This window comes from Vigna radiata, chromosome 10 (assembly GCF_000741045.1).
Source record: "Vigna radiata var. radiata cultivar VC1973A chromosome 10, Vradiata_ver6, whole genome shotgun sequence".
Classification (NCBI taxonomy): Eukaryota; Viridiplantae; Streptophyta; class Magnoliopsida; order Fabales; family Fabaceae; genus Vigna; species Vigna radiata.
This window is the reverse complement of record NC_028360.1, coordinates 17342531-17359212: the sequence shown is the minus strand read 5'-3', so window position 1 is coordinate 17359212 and position 16682 is coordinate 17342531. Positions and strand designations below refer to the sequence as shown.

General features: G+C 32.1%; 3 protein-coding genes and 1 long non-coding RNA gene across 8 annotated transcripts; 3 read left to right on the top strand and 1 right to left on the bottom strand.

Annotated features, from left to right (window-relative positions):
- On the top strand, positions 1-4238 carry LOC106774939 (protein ACCELERATED CELL DEATH 6-like). Its single transcript, XM_022786891.1, has 5 exons — positions 1-568; positions 709-858; positions 2059-2196; positions 2740-3158; positions 3377-4238. Exons 1-5 carry the CDS (start codon positions 10-12, stop codon positions 3986-3988), a joined length of 1878 nt encoding a protein of 625 aa, XP_022642612.1. The 5' UTR covers positions 1-9; the 3' UTR covers positions 3989-4238.
- Positions 4239-5342: 1104 nt separating this feature from the next.
- On the top strand, positions 5343-9687 carry LOC106774938. 3 transcript variants are annotated; one of them, XM_022786857.1, is made up of 8 exons: positions 5343-6039; positions 6179-6280; positions 6377-6517; positions 6601-6723; positions 6825-6932; positions 8058-8315; positions 8477-8826; positions 8904-9687. In XM_022786857.1, exons 1-8 carry the CDS (start codon positions 5472-5474, stop codon positions 9513-9515), a joined length of 2262 nt encoding a protein of 753 aa, XP_022642578.1. In that variant the 5' UTR covers positions 5343-5471; the 3' UTR covers positions 9516-9687. The 3 variants fall into 3 exon arrangements, with proteins under 3 accessions (XP_022642578.1, XP_022642577.1, XP_014517450.1); XM_022786856.1 differs by having other exon boundaries at positions 6164-6280; XM_014661964.2 differs by having other exon boundaries at positions 6131-6280.
- A 595-nt stretch (positions 9688-10282) lies between these two features.
- Positions 10283-12126, top strand: LOC106774936. Its single transcript, XR_002669870.1, has 3 exons — positions 10283-10450; positions 10573-10917; positions 11414-12126. It is a non-coding gene; the product is annotated as an uncharacterized LOC106774936 (long non-coding RNA).
- LOC106774514 (26S proteasome non-ATPase regulatory subunit 14 homolog) lies at positions 10642-14959 on the bottom strand. Of its 3 annotated transcripts, none has more exons than XM_022786800.1 (7): positions 14694-14959; positions 14425-14602; positions 14261-14342; positions 13087-13263; positions 12800-12967; positions 12425-12641; positions 10642-10914 (listed from the first exon to the last, which is right to left on the bottom strand). In XM_022786800.1, the coding sequence occupies exons 1-6, from the start codon at positions 14824-14826 to the stop codon at positions 12450-12452; spliced, it is 930 nt and encodes a 309-aa protein (XP_022642521.1). In that variant the 5' UTR covers positions 14827-14959; the 3' UTR covers positions 10642-10914; positions 12425-12449. The 3 variants fall into 3 exon arrangements, with proteins under 3 accessions (XP_022642521.1, XP_022642522.1, XP_014517021.1); XM_022786801.1 differs by having other exon boundaries at positions 10642-10884; XM_014661535.2 differs by lacking the exon at positions 10642-10914 and having other exon boundaries at positions 12245-12641.
- Between the last annotated feature and the right edge of the window lie 1723 nt (positions 14960-16682).

Below are 16682 nucleotides of genomic sequence, written 5' to 3'. Positions count from 1 at the left end.
TTAAGAAGCATGTCTTGGTACGTATACAAAGTGGACTTTTTTAATACAATAGGTAGAGTAAAAATGGAAATACCAAAGAAGCGTTTGTTCAAGATTTGCATGAAAGGAAAATGGGACGAAGTGGTTGAGATGTACAAGAAGGACAAGAAAGTTCACACTGCCAGAATAACGACGGCAGGTGAAACTGCATTGCATGTAGCGCTCACCGATGGTGAAGACGCCGTCGTGCACCAACTTGTGGCACTGATTTGTTTTCATGAACGTAAAGAGGCTTTGGGAATTCAGAATGAGAGAGGGAACACAGCTTTGCACATGGCTGCTTTGACGGGGAGTGTGCGAACGTGTGAGTGCATTGCTTCTGCTGAGACTTCGTTGTTGAGTGTTCGCAACGTTGATGGTGAGACCCCTCTCTTTCTGGCTGCACTTCACGGCAGAAAAGAAGCTTTTCTGTACCTCCATTATATACATATCAGTCACACAGATCGGAAGGCTTCAAACTACTATTCAAACTGCAGAAGAAATGATGGTGATACCATTCTTCATTCTGCTATAGCTGGAGAGTATTTTGGTTAGACCTTGCCATATTTAATTCTTTTTGGTAGATTTTCATTGTTCAATTTCAAAAGCATTTTTTAAGATGATGATGTTTATCAAGTTCCAAATGGTTAGTAAGCTTGAATTATGAAGTGAATATAACTTGTTTGATAGATTTGGCGTTCCAAATAATTCATTTATATGAAGATCTAGTGAACTGGGTGAACGACCGTGGACTCTCTCCTCTTCATATCCTCGCAAGTAAGCCCTCAGCTTTTAGAAGTGGTAGTTACCTTGGACTACTAGAAACAATTGTTTATCAAGGTAAGTGTTTAAACACATTTATTCTAATTACAATAAGCAATCACCAATGTTTGTAATTTTAATTCGATTTTGATCATTGCAGTGTGATAGTATAATAATGCCCATTTGAAGTTATTTGTAAGATTACTTCAATTTCATCTCTTACATTTTCTAAGTTACTACTTGTGAAGTTTCCTTTATTTAAACTCATCCACTTGCCATTTATTTTTAAATATTTAATATTTATTATTAATTTGTGATATGAATATAAATTAAAAATTTAGAAGATAAAAACTGATAAAACTTCAATTATTATTTAGATACAAGGATGTTAGCCACCATTTATTAAAAATTCCGTAGAATAGGTGAACTAATGTGATTTCAACAAATGTTTAAAATAAAGAAAGAAAAAAGTTTTTTTTTTTTTCAATTCTGAGTCAAAAACTTCATGTTTAGATTAGTATGAAGATATTATATATGTATTTTCATTTGTAAACATTAAAAGTCAATTGAGAAAAAAATATATATATATTAGAAAGCAAAAAGAAACTACTTATTTTAAAATCAAGTAAAATATTTCAAATAATAAAAATCATATGATAGCAAAGGAGATTAAAAAAGGATATGCATTTTCATCATTTTGTAAGGGATGTGCATCTAACAACAAATTTAAACAAGGATAATAATACTAAGACAACATTTTTTTATAATATTTGAACATCATTTACATGTCATTCTGTAATTGGTCCATAATAATGTTTATGATTATTATTATTATTGATTGTAGATTAATTTTGAACTAATAACATAATGACATGTAGATTATGTTCAAATATTATAAAAAAAATGTTGTTTAAGTATCATTATTCTTTAAACAATCATAGTATCTTCTTACATTAATTAATTTGGATTATATGAAGTTTACTATTAATTATTTGAATTATTAATTCAATTAATAAATACTTTAGAAACATTTTATATATTATACCGTGGGAAAAACACTTACATATTATTTAGATTTGTAATTGAATGTTCTTACTTTCGGACAAAAATTTAAAAGTGGGATTTTACTCTTCGATGCTAGAAACACCAAAGTCTTGGACATATTTTAAATTTAAGGCGAAATATATAAAAATTAATTTCCCAAAAAATTAAAGGAGAAAATTGAAGTAATATTTATTTAATAAAAACAATGGTAGTAATATTTATCTTCTCTGAAAGGAATATTCGTGAAGGAACTCGAAGTGGCACCAAATTACCACCGATTACCGACAGAAAAAGGAGGATACAGATATCCACAATATTATCAGACATTCATTAGCCTTTTAAGGGCGCTGCAAAAGTCAGCGTGTCTAGGTGGTATGTATTTCTTACTACTTTTAGATAATTAATCTATGTGTTTGACAGATGTATTAATAAATTATGACGTATTAAATCTATTTAAAATTTTCACAAATTATTAAATAAAGGAATCAATCTATCATGAAAAAAGAATACAAATTAAAAAAAAGGTGAGATTGGAATTTTGCGAACTAGCTGTCAAACTATTATTGATATTTTTACTATGACTTTATAAAGAGATAAATTTCAGAGAATAAATAAAAGAAAAAAAAAATTAGAGTTGAAGAACAAATTTACGCAGTTAGTATAAACTTCAATTTGACTTGTTCTTTGGAAGATGGATTTTTGGTCTTTTAATAAACTGAACTGAGTTATTTTTATTAAAATGAACTGATTTAAAATACACAAAAAAAATGTTTATTTGTATGCTAGAGTGAGATCCTTGGATGTTGCATTTTATCGTCCCTATATATTTTTGTGTTCCATTTCTAGGGAGAATAAATAATTACTTCAATTCACAATAATATGGCATTTTGTGTGTGTGTGGATTGAACTTCAAAGGATCAAGCATAATACTGAAGATACGTGGGAAGAAGGAGAAACATGTGTGGTCAGTCCAAGTAATGAATGAACTTCTGAGGCGGTATGAGTATGATGACGATGACAAGAATCCCCCGGTATTGATAGCGGCAAAGAACGGTATTATAGAAATGGTAGAGAAAATCCTAGAACTGTTCCCAGGAGCTGTTCATGACACGGATGCTGACAAGAAAAACATTGTGCTACTGGCAGCAGAGAACAGACACCCGCACCTGTACCAACTCCTACTCAAGAAAAACAACCTTAAGCAAACTTTATTCAGCAAAGTGGACAATAATGGAAACAGTGCATTGCACTTAGCAGCGAGACTTGGAGATCATAACCATTCGCTCATTCCTGGGGCAGCGTTGCAAATGCAGTGGGAAATCAAGTGGTACTTGGTAAATGCATTACTTGTTAATTTGTTATGCTTCATTTTACATTGGAAAATGTTACTTTTACATTTATATAACGCTTCCTTCTTCATGTTATAGCATTTTATAGAATAATTAGTGATTATTAATAATTTATAAATCTGTGTACAGAGTAATTATTTCTTTCGTTTCTTCATTATCAGCATTTTTCTTATATATACACTCGTTTATTTGATAAAATGCAGTTTGTTAAAGAATCTATGCCACCTCATTTCTTTTCACCATACAACAAGGACTACAATACTCCAAGAGACATCTTCGTACAAACACACCAGAACCTTGTCAAAAGTGACGGAGATTGGCTGAAAAAAACTTCCCAATCATGCTCCCTGGTGGCGGCACTGTTAGCCACCGCGGCCTTCTACACATCCACCACCGTCCCTGGCGGCGTGAAAAAGTGCGCGGGCTCCCCAACCCTGGAAAACACGGAAGCGTTCAACGTCTTCGCGATGTCATCACTGATTGCTCTGTGCTGTTCCATATCCTCGCTGGTGCTGTTCCTCTCCATACTCACGTCCCGGCTCAAGGAGCAAGATTTTGGTAAAGATCTTCCTCTGAAGCTGCTCTTCGGTTTGACATCGTTGTTCGTATCGATTACTTCCATGTTGCTTTCCTTCTGCGCTGGGCACCCGTTTGTGCTTACGAAAAAACTGAAAGACGCTGCAGTTCCGGTGTACGGTGCGATATGCGTGCCCGCCACACTTTTTGCGTTGGCTCAGTTTCCGCTATACTTGGATGTTGCACGAGCTACTTTTATGAAAGTGCCCAAGCGCAGCTCTAAAGCCACTCTGCTTTAGTGTTATGTTCATGCAAAATTAGGCTAAAATCATGATTTTGTAATTACGAGCTGATAAGTTGTATCCTTCTGTCACAGATAGCTTACCGAGCCAATGTATTGTTTGAGCTTACTTCACAGGTTATGATTAACGATACTCTCTTAGAACCATAAGTACAGCCTTTTATGACTCGCAAAAAGTAAATTGGATTGACTTAACTCGATTTTAGTGTCTCACATATGTGGTCTAGCCTAACCCTGCTTTTATATATATTTTTTCACAATTTTATATTTTCTATATCTGTTTCGTTTTATTTTTCTTTTCTACACTAAGTTTTTCAATTTTCACCACTTGTTCTTTCAACTTTAACTTTAACTTGTTCGCTTCTAATAATTCTCATCATTTACAGTTATTTTTATATTGAAACAAATATAAATTGTTAACACTTATAAAACCGTAATATAAACTTGAATTTATTTATTTTTCCCTATAGTATTATTAGTATGCAGTTTTGATCCTTGTGAAAATTTAGTAGTATATTTGATCCTTTAACTTTCTAAAGTTAACTGAGTTTAGTTCTCAGTAATACATCACTTGATTCTTAGAAAAACTTAAAAATAATTTTACTGAGAAAATAATGTTAAAGTTTATAATTAAACATTACTGTTGGTATTTTACGCCAATAAGTAATTAGAAATTGAAAAAACAGATGATGAGTGGATAAAAATTAAATAATGTAATTAAATTTTTATAGAGACTAACATTATTATATGTGAGGAAAAAATAGATTTAAAGCTTAAGAATGTTAGAAGTTGATTTGGCAGTTGAAATTAATGAGTGCAATTTTTCATTTGTACTTTTCCTTCCACAGAAGCCACAAATACCGCCAGCGCAACTACGGAACAGTTCTCCAAACTCACAGGAGGGGCAAAGAAAGAGAAAAGTCAGTGTCCGTGTAACACGTTCCACAAAGTAAACACATCACTTTGCTTGGAGAGGAAACACAGCACCGATACTCACCACAACCATACAATCACTGCTTCTAAAGTAAGTTCAAACCAAAATCATATGTAGCTTACCATTTTTTTTTAAAAAAAATGCACAACTAAGTAACACTATACTTCTACAGATTATTACAAATTATCATTTTTTTTCATTATTTAATTTGCATTAAAATTTTGAATAAAAATTAAAAAAGCAAGAAAATTAATTCACATCTCCCTCTCCCACACTCTTCCAAAAAAAAATTGTAGTCCAAAGTGATTATTATAACTGACCATATTCTGTCGCTTTAAAGTGGGAGAAAATGAAGGAAAGTTAGTTGACTGCGCAGTGGGGAATTTCACTAATAAAAATATTAAAATGGTGCCGTAACTTTGTGTTGGAATAACTTGATATGAAAGCCAAAAGAAAGTAGCAGCCACCTACATTCCAGAGACATGTATGTAGTTGTGGCTAAGGTGAATAGAAGAAGAGGACTGGATATGAGAAGAGAGAAGTAACAATGGGTGATGCGCTGATGGTGGAAAGGGAAGATGGTGGAGCGAGTGAGCACACACAAAAAACAAGCAAGCTTTTGTTCAAACTTTGCATGAAAGGTGAGTGGGAAGAAGTGGTGAGAACGTTCGAGAAGGACAAGAAGGCTCACACGGCCAAGATAACTAAGACAGGTGACACTGCGTTGCATGTCGCCGTCACCGACGGCCAATACGACGTCGTGGGAAACCTGGTGAAGCTTATTTGCTCCGAGACGGAAGAGGGCAAGCGTAAAGAGGCACTGGGAATTCAGAACAATAGAAAAAACACGGCCTTGCATTTCGCGGCTTCGATGGGGAGCGTAGACATGTGCAAGTACATTGCTTCCGCTGAGGCTTCGTTGCTGAGTATGCGCAACGTTGATGGCGAGACCCCTCTCTTTCTGGCTGCTCTCCATGGCAGAAAAGAAGCTTTCCTTTTCCTTCACTATTTCTCTAAAAACAACCACCCAGAGCCTCCTCCTGACTACTACAGCAACTGTAGAAGACATGATGGTGACACAATTCTTCATTCTGCCATTGCCGGAGATTATTTTGGTGAGTCCTTCTAAACTTTATTTCAATCTAATAATAAATTGAAATTTCCCATCTAATAATTAATTTTAGCTGATGATTAATTTATTTACAGATTTGGCATTCCAAATAATTCATTTATACGGAGATCTTGTGAATTCAGTGAACCATAGTGGGTTAACTCCTCTTCATCTCCTGGCAAATAAGCCTTCTGTTTTCAGGAGTGGTGGCCACTTGGGACGGTTTGAAAGAATTGTTTATAATGGTAAGATACTAATTCCAAATTTTACTTTATAACGAATTATTATTATTAATGATAATGATAATGATAATGGTAATGTATGTGTAATTTATTTGGAAGCTATAATGGTGAAGAAGCTCGAAGTAGTACCCGATTGTCAGGAGCAACGTCCAACAACCGACACGGAAAAAATCAGTTATCCGGAAAATTACGAGATGTGTGTGGGGCTTTTGAGGATGGCAAAAAAATTCGCCTTAGTGGGTATGTAAAAAATATATGAACATCATTTAATAACCTCAACTTCCTACTGTAATCGTGATTTGATTCGTTTTTCATGTATTCAGTGACGGAGCCGTTGAGACAATTTCATAAAAAGTCACCGGATAATGATGAAATTGGAACAGAAAGAGACCCCGAAGCATTGAAAAATATTGCTAAAGATGATGGAGCGGAAGCAAAATCTGCAGGTGAGGACTAAATTGTTACTAAAATTCTTATACTTCATATTTGGATCCGAAAGAAAAGCTTTATGTTATACAGCAGATTAACCGCAATATGATTTGTTTAGGATCTGAAAGCAGCACCTTGCCACATACCTTATTTCCTCTGAATTACGAAAGCTGTGTAGATTTATTCAAGTTCGTATTTATGATGCTGTCGGTTATCTTTGGAACAGGTATGCCTCCATCAACCTATTTAGCTTTAATAAACTTACAATTGCTAAAATCCGTCTTCAATATTATTAATTATTTATACAATTTAAATAAATAAAATAAAATAAAATTTATTTCTTTTTTTTTATTATACTGTCAATATTAATAATATTAAATCAATTATCTAAAAGAAACTTATTAAGATTTTATTCATATTCCAAACGCATATAACTTTTAATATTAAACCATTTTTAGGATTGAATATGTTTTTAACTATAAAATATTTAAAAATATTGAAAATAGTTGTATTTCAAATTTTAATTATGTTTGGTTCATTTATTTTTGAAAATATTATTTTATTAAAATAATAATCAAATTATATTATAAAGGTAAAATAGTTATAAAAGAATAAATTTTTTATTTTAAAAAACGTTAAAAATAAAGAAAGATAATTTTAAATAAATATAAAAAATTTGTATAAATTTTGTCCGTATGAAAGGATACTTTTGTAAATTTTATCTTCCCTCTCAAATAACTTTCATTTCAGGATGAGTGATATAAGATATTGTTTTTGGTATCATTCCAAAAAAAAATTTATTATCTTTATGTGTATATAAATTCATGTCCATGTGTGAGTTTGTTTGTACCCAACATTTCAAACATTGGCCAGTGAGGACTTTTAATATTAGAAAAAATTCTTTTAACAACATTTTTTTAACAAATTTTTTATAACGCATACGTGACATCTTGTGATTGGTCCGTTTTAAATATTTTTTTAATCGTAAATTCAAATAGACCAATAAAATGATGAACATGTCTCGTTGTCAAAAAAATTATCAAAAAGTGTTGTCAAAATATTATCATCCTTTAACATTAGCCAGACATAGATGGTCTATTATAAGGTTACCAAAAAGGATGTATTTGATATATCTTGCAACTTGACTATTTACATATTTTTGTTGGTAACATTTATAAACGAGTCCTTAGTTGATAGATTAATCTTTAGATATTTTATAAAAATGTATTTGATAACTCAAAAGTATAAAAGAAATCACTGTTAAGAACATTTCATTTTTCAAATCGTGAATGTATAGAACCTTTTTCCCGTTAATAACGTGACAATGTTTGTGGTAACGAAACTACAAAAGGGTCAGCGAACATAAATAAGATACGTCGGAAGAAGGAAAAGCACGAGTGGTCAGTTCAAATAATGGATGAACTTCTGAAGCGAGCTAGCATGTATGAGTACGATGACGATGGCAGCGTACCCGTGAATATATTGCAGAATAAAGATCAACGCACACACCCTTATACTTTTGATAAAGGGGGTAATGTTACTTGGGCTGATAACACAGAAGTGGAACAACATCTCACCACCAAAGGAGAACCCAAACAACAAAACAATGGTATAACATTATACTGGTTTGGTTCTGCATCAAGAATGAATTTACTTTTTCAATTTTTCACATGCGCCTCTTCCGATGCAGAATCAAATAGGCTGAGAAAGGGATAATCATGATATTTAGATTATTGTTGGTTATTATTATAGGTTTACTTTTATGTGCAGGGGAGGAAAAGGTTAACGTCAAAGAAAAGAAGACGTGTGAGACACCAATATTAATAGCTGCAAAGAACGGAGTGACAGAAATGGTGGAGAAAATCATGGAGTCGTTTCCTGTAGCTGTTCATGATATGGATGCGAATAAGAAAAATATAGTGTTATTGGCAGTGGAGAACAGGCAAACCTACTTATATGACTTATTGCTGAAGAAGAAAATTCTGAAGGAGAGTATATTCGATAAAGTGGATAACGAAGGAAACAGTGCTTTGCACTTGGCAGCGAAGCTTGGAGACTATAAACCCTGGCTCATTCCTGGCGAAGCGCTGCAAATGCATTGGGAAATCAAGTGGTACCTGGTAAGTTTACATATCATTATTCCGTAAAATGAATTACATTTTCTGGTCGCTCTTCCTCTGATGATGATGTGATGCAGTTTGTTAAGGAATCGATGCGACCTCATTTCTTTAGTCGATACAACGATAAAAACAAGACACCAAGAGATATCTTCAGCGAGACTCACAGGGACCTTCTCAAGAGTGGTGGAGAATGGCTGAAAAAAACCTCTGAATCTTGCTCCTTGGTAGCAGCACTGATAGCTACAGTGGCATTTTCCACATCCACCACTGTCCCCGGTGACTTCAAAGACGACACCGGCTCTCCAACTCTTGAAAACAGGCCAGAATTTAAAGCCTTTGCCATCGCATCTCTCATTGCTCTTTGCTGTTCTGTTACATCACTGGTGATGTTCCTTTCCATACTCACATCTCGGTATCAAGAGCGTGATTTCGGTAAAAATCTTCCCAGGAAGCTTATAGTGGGTTTGACATCGTTGTTCATGTCCATTACGTCTATGATGGTCTGTTTCTGTGCTGGTCATTTCTTTATCCTAAAGGACAAACTCAAATCAGTTGCATTCCCTGTCTATGCTGTGACCTGCCTGCCAGTTACACTTTTTGCCTTGGCCCAATTTCCACTCTACATCGATCTCATATGGGCTACTTTTAAGAAAGTACCACAGCGTGGATATAAAACCTCTCTACATTAGCTCTACGGCCAGCATTATACCAGAGCTAAAATAGTGCTGCATGTAATCTATTTTTCCATATATGGAACTTAACATTCACCTCGCATTTATAGACTACACAAAAAAAAATGGATATTTCAGTGTTTGTTTAAGTAATGTTAACTTTTCTAATAATTAATATGGATTCCTCTAACATTCAGGTAAAACAGCTTATTTAGATCTTATTCATATTTTGACTTGTCGAGTACATATTCCTCTCAATCTCACCTGGTTTCATTTTCCAAATTTAATTGTGAGCAGTACTCTCGTCACTCTCATCTTGTTTCTCTCTCCCACATATGTGTGTGTGTTCAATTGAATATCTTTGTCTCTTATGATTAATATGCAATTTTGATTCTTTGGTTTTATTATTTTCTACAAATAATATATATAGACTTCAAACTTTATGTTATATCGAAGTTAAGTCCTTGTATAATTTTTTTATATGTATAAAACCTTTACATATTCATTTTCACTCAAATAATTGGGGGTTTATGAAGGACTTGAGATTACAAAATTTGATTAATACTAAAGAATTTTTAAGATCTGATTTGGAATGTTGATGTTTTATTTTGAGTAAAAAATTATAATGGATGAATATTACGTGGAAATAATTTAAAATAGTTTAGTTGAAGCATAAAGAAAAACATAGAATTTATGTTTGAAGAGAGAAATTAATGGAAAAAATATTTATAAAGTGAAAATATGTGTTCTTTTTTGAAACTGAAAAAAAAAGAAGGAAAAACACGTGTGGTCCGCTCAAATAGTAGATGTTCTTCTGGGAAAAGCTCCCACGTATGAGTATGCTGACGATGGCAGCGTACCAGAGCAAAAATTGGAGAATAAAGATCACCACACAATCCCTTATTGTTTTGATGAGTGGGTCCGTAACACTGAAGACAAGCAACAAAAGAATGGTATGACACTATTTCTGTGCATTTGGTTCTGCATCAGCTTGTATTTACTTTTTTAATTTTTAACATAATCGACGCATCTATAAATTAGTGTTGGGTATTATAAGGTTTACTTTTATGTGCAGGGAACGAGAAGATTAACATGAAAGAAAAGGTGCGTGAGACACCGATATTAATAGCTGCAAAGAACGGAGTGACAGAAATGGTAGAGAAAATCATGGAGTTGTTTCCTGTAGCTGTTCATGATATGGATGCGAATAAGAAAAATAGTGTTATTGGCAGTGGAGAACAGGCAAACCTACTTATATGACTTATTGCTCAAGAAGAAAAATCTGAAGGAGAGTATATTCGGGAGTTTGGATAACGAAGGAAATAGTGCATTGCATTTGGCAGCCAAGCTTGGAGACTATAAACCTTGGCTCTTTCCTGGCGAACCGCTGCAAATGCATTGGGAAATCAAATGGTACCTGGTAAGTTAACATATCATTAGGCTTTTTAACCAGTCAAAATAGATCAAAAACATTAACTTGCTTTTAATTTGTAAACTCATAGGGCACACACTTTTATGTGATAAAAGAGATCGGAATAATGCACAGATAACGATGAAATAAAATATCTAAGATGAGAAAGGAGGCTGTTTACGTAATTATCTAAAAAGATGGATAAAGAGCGCTTAAAAGAGTTTATTCAATGCTACGGTAGAGATTTATGGGTTTTTAAAAAGGTTTTATTTAAACTTATTCAAATTTTATAAATCCATCATCAAAATACGATTTTTTATTTTAAACTTATTCTAGCAAGTCTCTCAAAGATTAATTAAATTCTTATTACATAAATGCATGCAATAAAAATGTTTCAATTATTTTACGTAACAAGTCCTCGGCATATTATAGGATGCTTCAATTTGAATCCAATTATTATCCCTGTAAAATGATTTACATTTTTTAGTCATTGATGATTTGATAGTTTGTCAAGGAAACGATGCAACCGCATTTCTTTAGACGGTACAACAACAAAAAAAAAAGACACCAAGAGATATCTTCAGCGAGACTCACAGGGACCTTCTCAATAGTGGTGGAGAATGGCTAAAAAAAACCTCGGAATCCTGTTCCGTGGTAGCAGCACTGATAGCCACAGTGGCATTTTCCACTTCCACCACTGTCCCCGGTGACTTTAAAGATGACATAGGGACCCCAACTCTTGGATACAGGCCAGAGTTTAAAGCCTTTGCCATCTCATCTCTCATTGCTCTATGCTGTTCTGTCACCTCAATGGTGATTTTCCTCTCAATACTCACATTTCGGTATCAAGAGCGTAATTTCGGTAAAATTCTTCCAAGGAAGCTTATCGTGGGTTTGACATCGTTGTTCATGTCCATTACCTCTATAATGGTCTGTTTCTGTGTTGGTCATTTCTTTATCCTAGAGGGCAAACTCAAATCAGTTGCATTCCCTGTCTATGCCATGACATGCCTGCCGGTGACACTTTTTGCCTTGGCTCAATTTCCACTCTACATCGATCTCATATTGGCTACTTTTAAGAAAGTGCCACAACGTGGCTACAAAACCCCTCTACAATAGCTGTACGACCAGCATTATAGCAGAGCTAAAATAATACTGCATGTAATCGCATTGTCGATATATGGAGCTTAATGCAGACCTTGCATTTATAGACTACACAAATAAAATTGATATTTCAATATATGTTTGCGTAATGTTAATTGTTTCTTATGGTATTTTAAAACATAATTGAAATTTTTGTTTTGACAGAAAATTTTATAGAAGATAAATCCAGCAATAAACATTAAAGGATACCCAGTAAGTAATACTTAGGGAGACACCCACACAAACTACGTGCTGAGTTTTACTTTCTTGACCTTTTCAGCTCGTCCAAAGAATATATCTGTCTAGTGTCTTCAAGTATAGTTTGAGAAGAATTAGGAAACAGGAATTTTAACAACTCAATTTGCATCCTTACCATGCTAGAGAAACCAATAACAACTCTAGAAGACAACAGTATCAAGCATCATTCCTAGAGTTTGAACGATGTTGGAAGACATCAAATTTGAGACGTGCTCTTCAAGGTGCTTCTTTGCATCCTGTCTTCCCACATTAGCTATTGCGAGCTTTTCTGGAGGCAGCTCATCTTCCTCTTGAACAGCCTTGTTATATTTGATAGCTAAGCTTAGCATTTCCTGCACGCAATTTAATTTGTTATCAATATTTATTCTGCTAAAGATATTAAGCAGATTTGTAAATTTTAAAATTAGGATAAACAGATTATATGCAGGGATTTTATTATGAGTAATCAGATGAGTACCAATCTGCCTTTCAGTTTGAAACATTAAATTACCTGTACAGTCTGTTCATTAGTTTTGGAATGTGTATCAAAATGTCTAAGTGTCAAACCATCAGTCCATTTCTTCTTGTGGAGATTAAGCAACATCTTCTCTTCAAGTTCATTTTTCCTGTAGTTAATGGCTATGGAGTAGTAATGCCGGTTCAATCCATGGATCAATGCCTAAATAGTGGCAATAAAGATAGGTCAGCAACAGTTAAAAAAAAAAAAAGCAGAACAAGTGCTTCCAAAAGAAAGAAAAAAAACAGTATACACATAACAAAAGTGCTTTGGTAACACACTTGAATGGATGGTTTATTCAGATGTCCCAGGTTGGATGTTGTCTGCCTTGGTTCTTGACCAAGCATCATAGTCTGTGGATTGATCAATCGAAAAGCATCAATCACCACTTTGCCTTTAACACTTTGTATTGGATCTACAACCACAGCCACTGCACGCTGATTCAAAGCCTCAAAACTCTGTATAAAATAACATAGAAGAGCAAGTTACTCATACTAATCAGCAGTACCATACTAAAGAACAAAAAAATAATGGCTGCTGCTAATACTGCAATGGCTGGCCTGGCTGGAAATTTCAACTACTTACGGTTTAAATTTAAGTAGACAACAGTTGGTACTTGAAATGCATATTATGACACTGTTTTCAATAAGCAAAAAAATGGTTTGCTTCCACCAATAGCTTATGAAACCTTTTATGTGAAAATGAGCCCCTACATATTCCCTATTCGGGAAAGCAAAGCAAACTTCATACTAACAAACAAATATTGATTTTTAACGAACATTAAAATCAAATGATGTTTCATTAATGAATCCCAGATCTCTTGAAAATAAGAGTAATAGCAATATCAACCCTGAAAACATATCTAAGTAAAAATTTTGGTTCACCATGTAAATGTTATATAATTCACTCCTCGAATTATTCAAACTCATTTTATAGTACTCTTTCTGCTAAGCTAACCCAGAGAATAGTTCACATGTCATCATCTTCTAAGAGAAACTAGGCATCAAAGCCACATTAGCAATTTTAATAAGATTGATAATTAGGTAAATATCATAGTAGCCAGAATTTGAGGGTTAGTAAGGTGACCTAACCAAGTTGGAGCGTATGGTATGTTGTTCTCTTCACTATTGGACATTCAATGAAATTCTTGAATTCTTCTTAAGAATTCAAGAATTTTCAACAAAAAGGTAGGATTGTGGGGAACAAAGAAAAAAACAACAACAACGTGAAATGTATTTAAACCACGGGATCCACTTAAACCTTGCGATCCTCCACAAAAGTACAGCATTCTAGTCTAGTCCATGATTTGAAAAACTAGAAAAAATCATTAAAATCGAAGCATACTAATATCATCCACCACACAGATCCTTTGAATTGAAAGGTAGATGCAAAAACAATATAAGGAAATAAAAGAACCAACCAAAGAACATATTCAAGAAAGAAATGGAGCTGAACCTGTTGCGTATTGATGTCAACACCAGAGAGCCAACAGCCAAAACCAGGATGCGAATGGTACCAGCCGACAACCATCTCTGGTCTGCAACACAAAAAACCACCACCAGTGAATTCATAAACCAAACCCCACACAAGTATTACAAAAATAAAATAAAATAAACTACCGTCCAGTTTGCTTGAGCATATCAAGCATATTAGTCTGAAAAACATGATCAACGGCTTCTACACTAACACCAGTGCCACTCTGCGGCATTGCGAAGACATCAACTACACGAACGGTGTACTCGTCCACGAACTCTCCCAGCATCAAACCCATCACTTCCATGGGAACCCCGGCCCTCCCTGTAATTACAAAAACACGAAAACCCTAATTTTGAAATCGGGCATCCCTTGACTTGATTGGTTAAAAAGAAAACTTTATAGCTTTGCCTACCGTGCTTGAGCATTTTGAGGAGCGCGAGAGAGGAGATGTAGACCTGCTCGGAGGAATCGAGAGTTGGGGAATCTGGGGGAGGGTGACCTAGCGCTCCACCTGCACCTGCGAACATTCGCTGAAGCCTCTCCATCGCGAATCTCACTTCCAAATTTTGATTCGGATTTGGGTTTTGAATTCACTGAATTCTTTTGACTGATAATTTGAAGCAATGAACTCAAGAATGGTGATTGAACTATTTCAAAGTTTTCTCAAGAAAAACAAAATTTTTCTGGACTTAATATTATTTTTTTTTTTCACAGATTTCTCATCTATTAAAAAAAAAAGTTTAAATGTCGTCATCAAAATCTCAAATTGTTTTTTTTTTTTTTATGTCAATCAATTAGGTTCTATTTTAAAAGAGTTAATGTAACAACATCATTCTTGTTTAAAAAGAGTCACGTGGGATTTTTTATTTTTTTTTAATTTGTTATTAATTATTATATATGAAAAAATATACTTTAAATTTATTTTAATATCTATTTTATTTTGTTATAATTGTCCTAAAAATTTATTTATTTTTAGTTATTTGATATCTTTTAACTTTATTTTTATTTATATTTTTTTTATTGTCATATTTACATTAAATTTTTTATTTTTAATTCATTTATTTTATTTTTTAATATTCTATTTATATTTATTTTACCTATTTATCAATATTTATGTTGATAATTGTTTCAATCATCAGTGTTTATTGTTATTTGATATTTTTATTGTATAAATTTTTTTACATTATTTTTTCTTTTATTATATTTCATTCTTAGTTACTTTATGAAAATAAATTTAAAAAATATATTTTAATTTTAGTTTTATAAAATACTATTATTTAAATATTTTTATTTTGAATATTTTTTATATTCTATATGTAAAATACACACACACACACACACATATATATATATATATATATATATATATATATATATATATATATATATATATATATAAATTTTTATTTATATTTTCTTTAACTCATTTTAATAATTTTAATTTATAATATTCAAACCAATATCTAAAATGTCAATTATATCTAATAATTTAAGTTAAGCGATAATAATAATAAATATGTTTGAAACTATAAGTTAAAGTGAACAATTAAATTTAGTACTTAAATATATCAAATCACACAAATTTAGAATAATACTTAAATATATCAAATCACACAAATTTAATAATTTACTTTGATTAATATTTCTTTTATTCCGCACACTAATATCTACACAAATTATTGGTATCAAAAGTTGAAATGTTTTTATCAATCAATATAATTGATCACGGTAAAAAGTAGAATATCTTAGGTTAATTTCTTTTAAATAATAAATTAAAAATATACATTTAATCCATATTGCATTTTTGAAAATTATTTTAAAATAAATTTATTTTTAAAATAAAAAAATAGTTATTTTAACGTCTGTTCTTATATCTATTTAAACCATTATTACAAGTGTTTTTCTAACATATTTTCAACATATTTGTTGTTAATGTATAACTTATATTTTAAGTATTACTTTTTTATATATTATTTTCTTTTCTTTTACTATTTCTAATTAGTTAGTCATTTAACAAAATTAAATTTAGAAGTATATATTACTTTTATTTCTAAAAATAATAGAATTTAAAAAATAATATATATTTATTGATAATAAAATATAAAAACAAATATGATAAATAAATTTTTCTTAAATAATTTATTATTAAAAGATTATATTTATATATTTATATTAAATAATAATATCAATATTCTTATTATTGAATATTCTTTTTTATGTTAAATTAAATTAATTTTATCTTATAAAAATTAGTATTAATGATATGTAAATAAAACTTTGATAAGGTTTTAAATGATTATATTTAAAATAGAATAAATTAAAATATTGGGTTTAATAATTCATTTCAAAAGTTTAAAATATATATTTGTAATAAAAAAATTACACTACTTTATATTATGAT